This window comes from Heterocephalus glaber, unplaced genomic scaffold (genome assembly GCF_053883595.1).
Source record: "Heterocephalus glaber isolate CG9 unplaced genomic scaffold, H.glaber_assembly_v1.0 deba00001472, whole genome shotgun sequence".
NCBI lineage: Eukaryota > Metazoa > Chordata > Mammalia > Rodentia > Bathyergidae > Heterocephalus > Heterocephalus glaber.
In genome coordinates this window covers 89,866,728-89,883,970 of record NW_028258315.1, presented here as the reverse complement: position 1 = coordinate 89,883,970, position 17,243 = coordinate 89,866,728, and the positions used below count along the sequence as shown (strand labels likewise).

The 17,243-nt window shown below is 42.5% G+C and overlaps 1 protein-coding gene across 17 annotated transcripts in view; it reads left to right on the top strand.

Moving 5' to 3' along the window:
* Window positions 1-17,243, top strand: part of Cacna2d3 (calcium voltage-gated channel auxiliary subunit alpha2delta 3) — a 1,090,211-nt gene that overhangs the window by 855,469 nt on the left and 217,499 nt on the right. For 15 of the 17 annotated variants that reach the window (XM_087181525.1, XM_087181521.1, XM_087181526.1 and 12 more), the window contains one exon: window positions 5,183-5,200. The exons of the other annotated variants lie outside the window; for them this stretch is intronic. In XM_087181525.1, the coding sequence (XP_087037651.1) occupies window positions 5,183-5,200 (18 nt within the window). The remainder of the gene's footprint in view (window positions 1-5,182; window positions 5,201-17,243) is intronic. 17 annotated transcript variants of the gene reach the window in all.

Genomic DNA, 17,243 nt, shown 5'->3' with positions numbered 1-17,243 from the left:
CTCCTCCACTAGTCCTGTCATCAGATGGGCCTCTGCCTGGCGGACAGCCAAACAGTTCTGTCTGAGACAAGCACTGCCCCCTGCACTCACCCATCGCCGACCTCACCCTCGTCCGTGCTGACAGTGACCGACTCAGGCCTCCTCCGTGGACTCGAGCTCCGCATGTGCAGCCGCCTAAGTGCTAACCCTGCATTCCAACCTAAGAGGCATTTCAAACTTCTGTCAATTTTAGACCCCACTGAACTCCAGGTGTTTTTCCTCAAATACATCTTTTCCGTTGTCACCTTCTCTGTACACGGCAGTGTTATGCTTGCCTATAGCTAGGCCCAAAGCCTCATGGTGTCTCTCCTCTCGTATCATTATCCCATCCATCATCTCTCTCCTCAAATCCAACTAGGAACAGACCCCTGCTGGCCAACTCAGCCACTAGCACCCCAGTCCAGTTTCCCTTCAGCTCTTAGCTAGATCTCGGTAGCCACTCTCTGACCTCCTTCCCAAATCCAGCCAAATTGCTGGTGTCTGCCTATGTGACCTTGTAGTTTCATCATCTACAAAGTTGAGTCATAATGCAGCTGGCCTAATAAGACTAATAAGTTTTCAACACGTTAATATAGGTAAGGCACATTGGATGGTGGGGAGCGTATCACAGCAGTTAGAATTAACTGGCATTACTGCTGTCCTCAACAGCATGCACAACGTCTTCCCATTACCTCAGGCCAGAATGAGTTCTGGAGTCCTGGAGTCGTAGCCACCAGTTCTACCTTCCTGGCAGCAGGATGGAAGGAGTCCTTTTGAGGACGCTAGCTGATAAAACCATATCCACGCATATCTTGTTGCCCACAGCTGATTTCATTTAGCCACATTGATGATCTCCAGTAGGGTCAGTTATCTGAGCCTGGCCGAAAAGCAGATTTCTGTTGCTAAAACAGAGGGACAGAATGGTGGTTACTGCAACTGGCAGTGACTGTGCTGTGAACGGGGAGGTGGGTGGAGTTAAGCGCGCATGAGGTGAGAGGTTAGATCAGGCTTCCTTGGGACAGTGAAAGCTGATTGGAGGAGGAGGTGTTTTCCAGGCAAGCAGGGAGGGATATGAGGACTAGTTCTAAAGTGCGACAGGAGCAGGCATGGATGTCTGCGATGGGAAAGCCATGGTAAATGTCCCTGCTGCGTCTGACTGTAGGCGCTGTGTGCTGAGAAGCGTGGGGTCTGCGTTTAGACTCCGCCATAAGGAGCGAGGCCGGGATCCCTCAGGCCCCCTTTCTTGGATGGGTGGTGGTCACATGGAATGGCCTCCAGGGTCCCCAAATCCTTCAGGATGCTGGGTTTGTGCTAGAACCACTTGGTCTTCGTGAGAAGCAGCACTGTAGGCCTAGGGGTTGGAGTAGATGAGGGGCAAGACAGAGCCTGGACTTTGACTCTGAACTTGAGCATTTCCTTGCTTGCACCCTTACTGAGGCACTTGGCCATTCTGAACCGTGTTCATTTCCTGATCTGTAAGCAGAGAATGATGTTCCTATCTGACCCAGAGATGCACTGTGAGGACCAAAAGAGCTACAGCTGGCATCTAGCCCAGTTCTGGGTCCATGGTCAGCGCTCCCTGATCGGGGACGGTTTCTGTTGTTGCTTCCCCTCGCATCCATCCCTTTGCTCACCTCACTCTGCCAGTCTCAGTCCTTCTGTGTTTTAATGTAACGTGCTCCGAGGTGCATCCACATCCAGGTTTCCCTAGGAGTTCGTGCAAGCCCACAGTGAACCACAACTTCTGTCTTTCTTTACTCTTTTTTTCAGAAAAACGGTTGGAAAAATGTCTATACACAGTTGTACATGGGATCATATAACCTGGGACATTCAGTTTAAAAGACCCATGACTTTTGGGTAGGTAAAATGGACCCAGAGAGGCAGCCTGGTCGACCATGCCTGACGAAGTGGCTTGGAAAAAGAGGCATCCCCTCGTAGAAAGAAGGAGCAATCCCCGTGGCTCAGACCCAGTTGGCGGTGGTGGGAAGCCCCCAGTCTGGCTGTATGCACATCTGTGGGTCAGTGAGAATCTCACACATGCAGAAGCCTGTGTCTAGCAGTTGGAAATCTGTGAGCTGCATTTCTGTCTTAGCAGACTTTTTCTGTTGAAAGCGATGAGCTTGGGTTATTAGCATGGGGGGCGGTGGTGTTTGCTACAGATTCAAGATAGTTACTCCAATTGTCTTTCCTTGGCATCAGCCCTGGCTGTACCCTAGTAGTGAGGTACCTGCTTAACAAGGAGGGTACCAGTCCCGGGTTCAAGAATGTCAGATACACCTACAGGGCACACAGTTTCTCTGCTGTCACAGAGAGTCTGTGACCTGGCAGGGGACAGAGACATTAGACAAATAAACTATGTGGCAATTACAGATGTTTTCAGAACTACAAAGAAAACTGAAATAAGATCTTGAGAGATCGTGTCCAGAGCTATTTCTTGTTTCTTTGCCCGCAGCTAATTGGCCCCAGTGTCCAGTGATGCTCAGACACACTTCGGAATCCTCAGCACCCCTTGCGACAGCCATTACTAATCAGAGTTGGTCCTCGAGTCAGGACCCCCGGGTCATCTGAGATGTGACCCACGTCCCAGCCCTCACCCCACCCTTCCTTTTTACAGATGAGCACACTGGCCAGAGGTTAGAGACAAATGTCCCAGGACTCCAGCCCCAGGCCCGCGTTGGCCGGGGGCCCAGTGTCTGGCTCATCTGGCTTCGAGTTCAGGGCCCTGCACACATTCGTGAACTTCAGGTAGATGCTGTGTCAAAGAAGCCGACTCCCAAGCAGCAGCATCTGTGGCCGCAGACGATCTGCTCTAAATTTGTTGTGTTCTATTCTGAGGCTCCTTCTCAAGGACCAACCTGTTTAGGGCACTGCAAACTGTAATTTACATGATTTCAAAGCTGCAGTAGGAAAGTTCCTCTTTGTTATCATGAGTTACTTCTTGGGGAAAATACATGTTTTGCGGAGAGTTTGAGGCCAGTCTTAAACTGAGGACATCACCACAAGGCCCAGTCTCTCATTTTCCTTCCCAGGATTTCTTCCCATGTGCTTAAATGGGTGAGTCTTTTTGTGTCTTGTTTCCTGCTCAACCAAGATAAAACTTGAGAGACAGAGGGAAAGAGGGAGGGACGGAGACAGAGAGAGAGTCAGAGAGAGAGAGAGAGAGAGAGAGAGAGAGAGAGACTGTGCTGAGACTAGCAGTTGGTATGGGACGTAATTTCTGTATTTATTTTGTAGTTCGTCAGACATTTGTAATTGTCACAGCCCCTGGTGCATTTCATATGACATAACTGTGCCTCGACACAAGTGTTTTCCTAAAGAAACATACACTTTTCATGCCACAGTGTTCCTGTGTCCAAGGTTTCTCTTGTGTTGTGTAAAAGATATTTAATACTTCAGAAACTTTTAAGTGGTTCCTCATTTTAGGCTCAGTTTTTTCCCCTCTTGATACATTTTTTTTGAACTCCTGCAAAGCCCTAGAGAAGTTTGGGAACTTCTTTTTTTGAATTGTTGTAGCCATAGCTAGGAGGAGAAAAATCACAAAAACATCTTGTGTTCCTGTCTTCTGCAACAGGGAGACCTGTTTCCAAAGGTGTCGGAAGTGGAGTGCTGAGGAGGTCAGGGTCTGCTTTTTGTGGACATTCTTGGTGGCACTTTGGAGATCTCCCAGAGCCGGGACATTTTCTTTCTGTGATTCATGCCTTTGCTGCCCTGTGCCAGCCTTTGCTGGGCTCCTTTCATGGGGAGGGACCTGGTAGGTGGATGGGAGCCCTGCTCTTGGTGTAGATGACAAAGAGTATGTTTCCTAAGGTACAAAGAAGGGGAAAGACTGAACTTTCTCATGGGGACCCTGAGATACCTGATTTAGTTGTCCCATATCTTCTAGTACATTTAAATGACTAATATCTAGAGAAAGTAGAAAAAAAATAGTCTTTAGCCACAGTTCTCAAGTGTTTGGGGTCTTTATTCATGTGAGCTGAGCTGAATTTGTACATTCTAAAGTTTGGCAGTCCAGAGGTACAATGTATTATTTATGAGACATCATGTGATGCCCCAAGTTCTATTTTTCATCTGTAAAATGGAAGTACCTAGCATTGGGTTGCTGTGATTCAGTGGGATAATGCAGACAAAGGGACTAGACACAGTGGATTGTGACAAGTTCATACATGGTAAACCTTAGTCTCTATGATGACAAGTTAAGTCTTTGTAGTGATGTGATTCCTAGATTGGGTATTTAACACATGGATAATGTTAATTCCTGTCCAGATTAGAAAAATGCTTCTCAAAGCATTGCGTGAATAATGGCAGTCACAACACAGTGGCAATAAACCACAGCCTCCTATCTCAACATGCAAGATAGTCAAATATGTCCCATGAATGTTCATCTCTTCTATGTACGCATTAATTTCAGTTCCTTGCATATGCCATTGGGAAAGCAGTTATGTCTTATTTTATGAATTGACTATTTTTTCATTGTTTGGAGAATATCAGCTTTACTTTAAATGTGTAAACCTCTGTTCCTGCTCCATTAACCACCAATAAAGGGAATAGTTAATGTGCTGCAAACCGTGGAAAATTGAGTTAAAAACAGAATTCTTCTCAACTTCAACACTATTCTCAACTCAACTTCAGCTCTATTGACATGTGTGCTGGATGATTCTTTGTCCCATGTGGGATGTCTCACAGTACTCCTGGCCTCTACCCACCAAGGGCAACAACCTCTCCCTTTCCCTTTCCCTCCACCCCTAGTTGTGACGACCCCAAATACCTCTAGCCAGCTGTCCTCTGGCAGAGCACTGCTGGCCTGCAGGAAGCAGGAAGTGGGGCATGGAATGGTGCTCTTGGGCCACTGGACAGAAGAACTTCAGGTCCAGATCTACAGGCGGCTCCCACACAGCACAGGGCATGACGAGTCCCATCGCACCTGTTGGAAAACTCACAGACCCATCTGTTGATAACTACAAATTCAGATAGCAGGTCAAACAGTCAGCACTGTAGATTTACTTTGAAAAATTATTTGGCTTCAGTTTTATTTCATTCTTTTTTCTCCTCATTTGGGTCTTGACACTTGCCAGTTGCTGCAGAATGAAGTTTTACAGTTAACTTTGACTTCTATATAATGATTGATTTTTTCTTTTCTTTTTGTTTGTTTTCCCTCATTTTTCAGCTCCCTCAGGCTCAAAAGGTAAACTTTTCTGTCACATCCAGTCATTCCCAGAACTCACAAGTCATGCATGTTTCCATGGTGCTGTGCGTTTCACACTGTTTGTGACCAGTGAAATGGTTTTCCTCTCACAGCTTCAGAAACCTGAAGTTGGGCAGGATCACAGAGACCCACGCACTCAGTGTCCACTACCCCCTTGCACATTGGTCCCACCAATGAACCCTTTCATGGCCCATGACTGAAGGGTGAATCCAGGCCCAACTATTTTCTTAAGAATTCTGAGATAACAGATCAAGAGTGAGTTTGCAGTTTTCCTTCCAACATAACATTCCAGGCCTTTCCTGGAATAGTCTCTCAGGGAGATAGAGAGTGTGAATAATAAGTAATGCCTAGGGATCAAGTTTAAATTCTGGGCTTTTAAGCCAGATCTCTGAGACCTCCCCATTGGGTTCCATTTATTACCAAGCCAGCAGCTCCTTCGCCTGTCTTATTACCCGTATTGTCCAGAGCGAATGACAGTGGAGTTCTTGCCAATGGCCAGACCCTTTCACTGGTCCTCATTGTCTACCAGAGATGATCTGCCCGCCCCGCCCCCCATCTCGAATGATCTTTGTCCACAAAGACTCCATGTGGTTGCAGTGATGGCTTTGCTGTGTTGTGCCCATGTGTCATGTCATTGTACCCTAAGAACGACTGTGGTTAAGAAAAAGCACACCATGCCTGCTGCATTATTCCCATATATGTAACAAACTCAAGCAAGCCTTCCAAGGGACATAGCAACTTCTGGAGGCCACATGTGTGCTGCTTTCATCTCAAGAGTTAAGGTATGGCGGTGCCACCCTGAAATGTAAGCAGCATTTCTCAAGCTTTCCATTTCAGAGCAAAAATCATTTGGTTCTTCCTCGCTGGGACAGATAGCACAACTGCCATACAGAAGACAGTCTGTTCAGACCATATGGATAACCAGCGGCCCAGAAATCATTCCACAATTACTCAAATATATTTGAGATATTTAAACAAGCTGAGACGTGCTAGTGTGTGACTTGGCTTGTGGTAAGGTTTGATTACACTTCAGTGCCATCACAAAAGGACTGAACACTTCATTAAAACTTAAAAGTATTCAAGGATAGCAACAGCTCCCAGGGTAAATGCATGGTCAGAAATCTAGATTGCTTATAAGGCTCAGTGTCTTTGAGAGGACATGCCTTCTTAATTGCCTACATTTGAAAGGGTTGGGTTTTTTTTCCTGTAAAGAGACTCAACAGGTTTAGTGCTCAGAAATGGACCTGTGTTAGTAATTTACTGGCATTTATTCATCAAATTCCTACTGATCCATATACAAAAGTGTTCCCATTGTAGAAGATTCTTCATGAATTACAGGTACTATCAGCCATGGAATTTTAAAACAAAACAAACCGAGACGGAATAGGGTAAGGCCAAGTGTTGCTGGGCTGTATGACTCAATAGCACTTAGCTCACTGCATTCGTTTCTTCTGTCATCATGCACTGACGTACACAGCATGCCCTGTAAAGTGGAGAATGTCACTGTGATCACATAAACTCCGGAATCAAGGAAGATTCCTCAGCTGGTGCTCTTCTTCTCTGCCTGTCTCCAGAAGGGGTCAGATAGTTCAAAGGGCTTCTTCTGTAGGAATAGCTCTGCCTCTTTTTCCTATCATGCCTGCAAATTATCTTTTCCTATTGAGGTAGAGATGGTACTTGCCTCTAAAAATATGAAAAGCCCTGTGTGGAGCTTCAGAACTCTTTGGGGCTAGTTTCTGGGTATCCAGCTCTGGAGAAGAAGTTTGGGTATAAGCCTCAGGTCTCTGGACTGGAAGGTGAGGGGCCTTGAGGTGAGGCATTGGCAGGTTGAAAGCATTCTCCCACAGGGCGGAAGTCTGCATCTCATGATGTGTCAATGTCCCTGCCTGTCCTTCTCTCCCTCTCCTCAGTATGGCACATATAGAGGCTTTTGCTAGAAGGATGAGGTTCTTGCAAGCCTCAGGATTCCTCAAATATCCTGTCTTGCTGCTTGGCCAGTAAAGGAATGTGGTGGATTCCTTCCTAGCCTTCATCCATTCATGGCCATGAGCAAAATGTGCAACTTCTCTAAACTTCGGGGCTCATATATATTTAATGAGAATGATAGACTGCAGTTACAGTTTTGTCATGAGAATTATTTCTGTAGCCCAGAACCTGACATCTGCTACGCACTCACAAAATGTAAAGTTCCAGGGCCCATTGGTGTGGCTTGGCCCCCTGGTGCTCGAGAGCAGATTATGAGAGCAGTTATGTAGGAGATGGAGGTCTGGTACCCTGCCCAGTATCTGAGATCATGACTCAAACCAAACGAATAATCAGGAGGTGAAAGAAGAGCCCAGCAGTTCCTATTTCACAAGGAACTAGGCATCACCTGACTGTACCTGCTCCGTGGAGTCAGAAAGAAATGGAAAATGGTCTTGAAACCCTCAAAAAGCAAAGGTTTCAGGGACAATTGTTTTGAGAGATTTTTTTCCCCCCCAATTCCTTTGACATTACCCATAGATTGCAGCCATCTGTGGACATGATTCTAATGAGTTCCTTCCACAGCCATGAGTTTGTTGTTTGGGGGTAAAAGGGAGGCACCCTCAGCAGCTATGTCTTTGGCCTACTTTTCGCGTGAGGTCATGAGCACATACATTGGACCATATGGCGTCTGCGTTTGTTCTGTTTTTGTTGTAATCTTTGTATCATCTGCAACTGTTTTCTCTATAAATATTTTAAATATCTGTGTCTCTGTAAGCATGCTTATTTTAATCTCTTGGCTGATCTACAACTAAAAATGTCCCACTTGGGTGTCCATCTTATGTACAACAGACATTCATAATTGTTGTCTATAACTATTATGATTTTCATGATTCTAGTATTTTTTAGGGTCTTCCAAAGCTTCTCAGCTAAACTTTCACAGTAATTTTGTAAAATGATAATTTGCCCCCCAAAAAAGTGTTTTCCCAATGATTCCTAAGCACTTCCAAGGTAATTCCTAGGCTCTATAATTTTGAACCCTTGATATCACATTGAGGGGGTTACTGCAGCTGTGACTGATGGATGTTAAATATTTTCACTAAATATGGAGCCAGTGCCTGAATTCTTGGCTAAAACCCATACGGCAATTCAGGCCTGATGCCTTCAGGTGATCACAGCCCACTTTATCGTGGTAATGGAACTGTTTTCTTCTGTGGATTGATTGATTGACTCAAGGAAGAGGAGTCCATGTGAGAGTTTTGCCTTTTTTTTCTCTTATGTGATAGTTTTTTACTTCTACAAAAATAACTCAGGAATTTCATCTTATAAGGGTAACAGCAGAAAGACTGAAGCCATTTACACATCTATGTTTGGTTGTCAGACTGTTGGAAAAAAAAAGTCCATTTTATATCAGCATTTTTATTCAAATAGTTTCTACCTATAGGAACTACACATCTGCTGTTCACTGTGAGGTTAATTTAATCAATATAGATTCAACAATGTAGAGTGAGCCTTGAATATTTAGTCAGCGGTGCCCTTTGGGGAGTTCCACAGCTGGCCAGTTACATAGTTACTTTGTTGAGACACTGGTTCCTTTCCCTCCATTTTTGTGTGCTGCACTCACACAAACTTGGAGTTTGCAAAGATTTCCCAGCCATTTCCTAGGTGTTCTGTATCTTTCCTGGCCCGGTATTAGTTAAAATCAGCCTGAGAATTCTGAGGAAGCATAAGCATTTTTCTCAAAACCATAGTTAAAGCAAACCACATCTCTAATCTTGTTTGGAACAGCAGTTGATGCATTCGGGGCTGCACAGTCTGGCAAAGTGATTCCTGTTTAATAGCCCGGCCGCATGTTTTGTTTCCTGTTAGGAATAGCTTAACTTGCTGTCTTGAACAAACACAGCAGGGTTCAAGATCTGCTGTTCTATGCCTGCTGCGATATTCTGTGCTGCTGAACTTGTATGAGGACTCAGGAGTGCATAAATTAACTTCTTAAATGGAGATCGGTTTTTGGTCTTTGTTTCAGGAAACGCTGTTTTACTAATCCCCCTACACCTCAGAGTAAAAGGGTTCCGAAGCCATTTGTTCTCTTCGACTGTTTATAATATATTTGGGAGGAATAAGTGGAGGCATTCATTTTTCTAACTCCTCCTTTCCTTTCCTTTATTCTTTCTTCTGTCTTCCTTCCTTCTTTCTTTCCTTCTTCTGCTTTCTGTCTTTTATTATGTTTCATTGCCTGTTTATTTTTGTTTTTTGAGACAGGGTCTTGCTATGTAGTTCAGCCCGTAGTCCAGGCCAGCCTAACTCTCAGCAGTCCTCCTGCCTCAGTCTCCCAAGTGCTAGGATGACAGGTGCACGTCACTCCATGCCCAGATTTTATCTTGTTCTTTAGATAAAAACCTTGTACGAGTAGAATTTGGCTGCCTCTTATCTCAGTGTAATCAGACTTCAGCAATTGTAGGGCATCCTTATTATTATTGTTTGCCTCATTTAACTTTTATAATTTCAACTGTTGAATTAACTGTCATTGAAAATAGAAAATTGAAACTTTGCAAAGCTGCTGCTTTTATACAACTGCAGGCCTAGTGATTTTAGTGTTTCATTACAGTTGTGTAACCAGCTAAATTGATGCAAATGAAGTACAAAACCGAGAGGTGATGACTATTTACATTTGGTTCTGGTTTTTGACTCTCGTTGGCTTTTATCTCTACTTGCTTAGCATGGAAATGATTATTTCCAGTGTTGATAACCCTGTTTTTTTCCTTTTTTCTTTTCTTTTTTCTGGTACCAGGGATCGAACTCAGGACCCTGTGCTTGTGAGGCAGGTGTGGTGCCAACTGAGGTACATCCCCGGCCCAACCCTGTTTTTTTCCTTATCATTTACTATTTTATAGGAAAGTATACAGGCATCTTTTGCATTCCCAACTTGAGGCTAGATTGATATACTCACAATCTGAAAGATGACAGCTGTCCACCAGACTACAGCTTAAGCTCTTACACCTGTTTGGTCAGTAGGCAAGGGAAATAGATAGCACAGCAAATTCAGTCAGTTCAGCTTTTCCTGTGGCCAGTGTGATAGACAGGAAATCTGAGCAATGGTATCTCACTCAGCCACAGTGATTGTCACTGGAGGGAAACTGTAGTCCTCCACCGATGTGTAGAAATGTGTCTGTGCCAGCCCAGACCAGCTGCCCTGCTTCTGAGGAAGGAGATGAGTTCTGCACGTTTGCTGACCCTTTTTCTGTGGCTCTGTCCTACCCTGAGCTTGAGGCCACAAAAAAATGAGCTCAATACATTCAGATTCAAAGTACCTGGCATCCCGGTGGCAGACACCCGACAGAGCAAGACACAGATTTTCACCTACAGGGAGCTCTGTTTGGAAGCCGGATGCCATTTGCATTTCTTATTGAAAAGAAATAATTTGTCAATATTAAATAATCCCAAAATGCATATCTACTTGTGGGTTTACCCTATTTTCATATTTATGTGAACATTTGAAGTGTGCATATATTATTATAATCAAGAATGAAGCAAAGTAAAAGTAAGAGATTCTGTTTAATTATAAAACATTGTTAAAATTAAGCTTTTACAGTAACGCATGAGATTTGTTTTAGTCTCCAAAAAAATGTTACCAGTGTATGTCAAGAACTTTCACACTGGTGTGCTTTGATTCAATAATCCTTGCAGAATTTAGCCTAAATTAATGAATGACTTGCAGTTGTATTTGTAATGAGGAAAAGAAGATCTAAAATACTCAGAGATAGGAAAGTGATTATAAAAGTCACTGAACTTTCAAAAAACAGAATGTTAGGAAACTATTAAAAAATTATAGGTCAAAAAGAGATTTAATAGTATAAAAATATATTCGATTTAAAATAATGTAACATTTTGTGTATTTATGCTCTTTGTGATATGGGTTGTAAGCATGTATAAACAGATGTACGAAACAATATTGGAAGGAAATGAAGACATTCTTCTTAGTGGTTATTAATGGGAGGAATAGATGTTAATAAGAAATGTATTTTTCAAACCCTATACAATGAATACACATTAGATTGTAAGTACATAATTATGTTTATGCTAATGAACTAATGGTATTACTCACAAATGAATTAAATAGAATAGGCTAACAGGGGTTAGCCTGCCAGTTTGCTGAGCCTAACTTTCTCCATGAACAGGAGGTGGGAAACCAGACTCAGTTGCACTGATTCTTGGTACAGACAGCTGTGCTCAGAAGGTGAAGGTCTATAACCAGTGCTTGTCCTGTGTAAATACTAAAGCACAACCCTAAAATACTAAAACCCCTAAAATACTTATGTTTATCTGTAATTCCTATTTCGTACCAGAAAGAAAGGTGGTTTTTTCTCTTTAGTCGTGGATCCAGTCCATGAGGGCTGGGGTCTTAACCTCCAGGTGGAAGGAAGGGCTGTCCTGGCAGAAATGTGGGGAAAGGAAGCTGGGTAAGGATGTAATTTGCTCACTGTGCTGCTCAGACAATGTTGCGGGAATGGTGCAGCCCCTGCTGCTGTGCCCCCCACGTCAGAGGGAGACACCCCACTCTTCTGCAGAGGCTGGGCAGCCCCGTGGTTCCCAAGACCAACTTCTGTGTCAGCCGGGGGTGGGCTGGAGGCCCTACCTTCCAGTCCCTGTGACCTTGGCCCCGGGACCCCAGTGCTCTGAGCCTTTGCCCTCTCGTCGTCACAGGGGGGTGAAGGCATCTGTCAAAGGACTTCCTGAGAAGTACAGGGTCAGCACGTAGGGCCCAGCACGTGAAGGGCTCCATTCAGAGGTGTGCAGGCCACGGCAAGAGCAGCGACAGAGCTGATGACCCTGCCAGCCGTGCTGTCTGTCACCACTTAACAGTGTACTCACGCAAGCATCAGGCGTTTGCTCACACACTGACTACCCTGAGCGTCACTAAGGTGGGGTCACTTCAGCCAGTCCATTCTGGGTTGCCTGAGAGACACTCATATGGCTGTGTATTTGTTTTGCATCGACTATTGTTTTTATATCGACTACTTTTTTACTTAGAACATTGTATTTGCCTTTGATGTTTGTTTCTAGTGAAATCTAGTAGTAAGTTCTGGTTCTTTTACTAATTTGTGTTTATTATATTTGTGAAAACTAACCTAGAACTTTGTGCTACAATCTCTAAAAACTCTTATCATAAATACATTAGATATAACTTCTATACTTCTCCAGAACTCAGTGATATTCTTTTACAGTATAAAACAGACACGTTTGGAACACTGAGACTGAATAGAAAGGACGTACCAAAAGATCTGCCAAAGAAAAACCTGAAAAAGGGAGAAATGTTAGCATATCAGAGAGGAAAAGTCTGTTACGAAATGGAAAGACAAAAAAGATCTCCTTATTGTCAACTATTCATAGTACAGAAATGATACAGTTTAAAAGAAGAAATAAAACTTAAAAAATTCCAGAAGTGATCAATAATTATAACAATGCTATAGGTGGTATTGACAGAATTAACCAACATCTAATGAGGTATCCTGTAATCAAAAAGTGAGGGGAAAAATATTATATAAAATATTTATGCACCTTCTGAAGCAAACTGTGGAATTCTTTTCTTTATTCAAAACAAGGGGCTTCAGATAGTCATTTACAATTTAAATTAGCTCTAATAGACCAAATACTTTAAAAATATGGGATAGGGAAATGCCAACCAGGACGTCCATCATCAATGTCTTCACCATTACAATTAGTGTAGTCACTTTATTGAAATTATAACACCCACAGAAAGAAAGAAAAGGCTGACACAGTGTAAAATGTGTTGTCAAAGAAAGACAATAATACAAAAAGAATTTGGCAAAAGACCAGATACTATTGTCCACATTGTAATGTTGTGTTATGTATTGAATGTTTTAAGATATACTATACACCAAAAAATCATTGAATTTGGTAAAATTGTCATTTTTATATATCCTGTTGTATTACGTTACAGAAATTAATGAAAATATATGCAATTTTTGGTCATTCTGTATTTAAATAATTGGACTGGTAAGTAGTTAACACACACAAATTTGATCAAATAAAGGCAGAAATGGTTTTGAAACATTGATGTCACCTGGTGTCCTTAAAAAAAAATAGGCCAAAGGAATAAGTATTTATGAAGCTGAAAACCAAAAATTGATTTTAAAATCTCTGATATGCCAAGATTTTCTAGTTTCAGACTTAACTTTTAGTGTCTTAGGAATTCAAAGTCTTGTTTCACACATTCTCATTTAAACTATGTGAATGTTTTCTATTTATTTAAATCAAGCACAATTATGAAATATTCTGTTGCGGTGTTAAAACAATACAAACTCTATAACATTGCTAAAGATAAAATGTCTTTTCTTTTGAAACTCAAAGGAGCATCTGAATGAAAACAGTTGGATTTCAAACATTGTTTTCATCTCAGTTGTTCTTACATCCGCAAAGAAATACAGAGATCCTTTCTTCTGTATAGAAAAGAAGGCAAAACAGTGAGAGAAGTCGCTTCCCAAGAGCTCAGTGACGGGATATCATGGCCTTAGTGCCAGTACAGCCAACATTAACCCTAGAACAGTTTTGAAGAGGATATCACAGGATCCCCAGTTTCTGATTTCCTTGCTCTTCAGGATGCAAGTGTGTAGGTCATTTTTATGGATGTGGCCCTAAGCACTCTTGAATGCAAAGAGTTGGACTGCCATTTTGAAGTCTCTTCCATAATTCCTGATAGACTTCAAACTCCTGTGTGCATTGCTTGATACAGCTGATGTGTTTTCTATAAAATAACTTATGAATATACATTTAATGGCCAAAACCCTGTATGATATGGCATTTCAAGGACACCTTCATGGAGTACCTTAGTGAAGAATGAATTAAATAACCCAAACTATGGGGAATTTCGTCAGAAATGTGTTTTCTTTCTGATCGCCTTAGAGAGAGAACATTTAAACAGCACCCTCCAACACAGGGGCAAATAAAAATCAGCACGGTTCATTGACCAATTCGAAAATCAAGTCTGTCCAAATGCAAATGTAAGTCAAGTCTATATCACATCAATGTCAAGTCAGTGACTTTTCACCTGACTTCACTGCTCAGGTGTGCTACATGGACCTCGTAAATGCCACAGGTTATTAAAAAGACCCACAAACTATGTACTCATAGGCATAGCCTTTCTTTTTTTTGCACCAGGGATCAAACTCAGCAGGCAGTGGCACCACTGAGCTGAATCTCCAGCCCAGCATAGCCTTTCTTTACATTTGTGGCACATTTTTTATTACAGACAAATTTAATTTTCATTGACAGTATTTATCTTCCTTTGTTTCTGCACATAAAAATGGAAAAATTAATGGTTTTAGTGCAGTAACCACCTTCCAGTTTTTGCTACTGAATTGTGATGTATTTCTTGGTCTGGTCATAGTTCAGTGGCCTGATTCTTTTTCCAGTCGTGCAATTCACTTGTCAGACCCTCTAATTTCTACCAACCTATGTGTCGCCTGGTTCCATGGGAACTGCAGGGATGGGCCTGGATGAGCTGTCAGGCATCTCATGCTGAAAGATTCAACTGAAATGACCTGCTGGGTAAACTGGAACAGTTGCACAATCGGAGGCAGCAGTGCTATGAAGAAGTTCAAAAACAGAGAATTAGATGTTTATCCTTTTGAATTAGCTAGAAGGATTTTGGGAAACCCAACCAAGTTTCATGGGGTACAAAAATGTTAGGCAAAAACTAATGCCATGGTATGGATTTTCTTTTTCCAGAAATGACTCATAGAATTGAACCACTTGCTGAATCATGAGCTCTGTGTGCTTGGATTGAACCCATCCCTGTTTGCCCATGCCTGGAACACATTAGGTGACTTAGAGGCTGGGCCCTGGAGCATGTGTCCTTTCTTCCTGACTCCCTTCCTCCATCCTCAGTGTGCCCTTCAACTTCCTTAATATGTGTGGCTGTCATTTGTTACCCCAATCTTATCAGAAGCATGTTTAACTCTTAATGCCATGATAGTCTATCATAGGACAAAGGAGAAATATCTTCATATTTTGCTCACATGACTCAGGTGGAGAGACTGATAAAGTTCAAATTTGATAGAGTAATGGGTGGATGTCAAAGGGGCACATGAACTTCTCTTCCAAGCCTGCAGTAATAGCCCTTATGAGATTCACCCTTGTCAGATGTGCCAGGCACTGTGCTAGGTGTTTTCTTTCCAAGAACTCTTGGGGGCTACTCCTATTTTAAGGGCAACTTACTTGATTGCCTCTTTCACTGCACTCTAAGCTCCTGAAGGTGAAACCTAACATTTGTCCTTATTCTCTAAAACAGGAGGCTGAGGGCAGAATGATTTGAACATGGGCTTTGGCATCAGGTTGACTAAGGCTCACATCTCCACCTGCCGCCTGCTGTGGCCTGGAACAAGCTCTTTCGCCCCTTTATCTTTAGCCTTCACCTATTAAGTGCACAGTTTGTAAGGTCTGTGTCAGGACCAGCCTTAAAACAACATGTACAACATTTAAAGCAATGTTGTGCAAGACAAGCCATGTTTAGCAATGGATATGCCTAAGTAGATGTATGAATGGATACGTGGTAGGAAGGGTAGATGGATGGATGTATGACAAATAAAGATATCTCAGCAAGTTTGAGTAACCTGCTCTAGGATTTTAATTCAGATCTAATTGCTTGATGTCATAGTGTTCAACTAAGGTCTTAAAAAAAGTTAACTCCTTTCTCTTTTATCACTGTGATGTTGGCCGGATACCATGAACCTTTTGCCCCTATCAGGAGCAGCAACCTGTAGGCAGCAACTTCTGAGAAACCCATTATAGTCTCGGGCTTACCACACTGATGGAGGCATAATACTTCAGGAAAATATTGATGTTGTTACCTTGTTCCCGGTAATTCAAAGATAAAAGTCACTGAGCTAGGTCTATAACTTGTGACTAAACATCTCAATAGAGGGAGGGCACTGTTTGACCAGGAACACATATATTTAAAAAACCAAGAGAATATTACTGATTAACATATCAAAGCTATCTTAGAAACTGCTTTATTAGGGTGCAACCTGGTTATGTCAAGAGCACCTGGTAATAATGGCAATGAGAATTACCAAGAGGCACTGGATTTTGGCCAGTACTCATGATCTACTTTCACATGTAACTGGCCCCTGCTGTGGAGGATAGTAAGTGAAGGAGCCCTGAATTATGTCTGAGTTCTGGTACCAGTTCTCTGTGACTCCTGTCCTCTCTGGGCCTCCTTTATAAAGTCAATAAAAGAACTGTGTTGGAATAAATAGATTCAAGGATCATTTGCTGAGCACTACCTGCGTACCAGGATCTCTGCTAAATCCTAGTTTAAAAGAGGAATCATTCCTACTTCTGCCCTACACAATTGCCAGTGCTTCTCCCTGCCACGTCATTCAGTGACTTTGTTGTATTAATAGTTTGCACAGATTTGGTCCTAGATGGCATCTTTGGTTGTAGAGTAAATATGATTATCTTTGTAGTGAAGTTTGAGAACATCTGGTTCCCATTTCCACTTAGTTAGGGGAGGTTTTATGGAGGAAGCAGCGTTTCGGGGGTCTTAGTTAGGGAAGGTTTTCTCCCAGAGCCCTGAAGCTCCAACAGTTGGCTGTGTCTTCAGGCATCTATATGGGAGGTGTCTAAACCATGTTTGTGAAAATATGAATATTTGGCCACAGCGGGGGGGGGGGTAGTTATGTGTCAGAGTGCCTCATGAATTTTGGCCAAAATCCAGTGCCTCGTGACAATTCATTGTCATCATTACTGGGTGCTCTGAAAATAAACAGGTTGCACCCTAATTAAGAAAGCAGTTTCCAAGACAGCTTTTTGATATGCTAATTAGCAATGTTCTCTTGACTCTGTGTGTGTGTGTTCCTAGTCAAAGCCAGCACCCTCCCTCTGTTGAGATGTTTACTCATAAGCTGCAGACCCAGTTTAATGACTTATATCTTAGAATGACCCGAGAAGGGGAAAACAATATCCGTATTTTCCTGAATGATAACTATTTTATTAGAGGAAAGCTGTTTCTAGATTTTCATATATGATGTTACATACA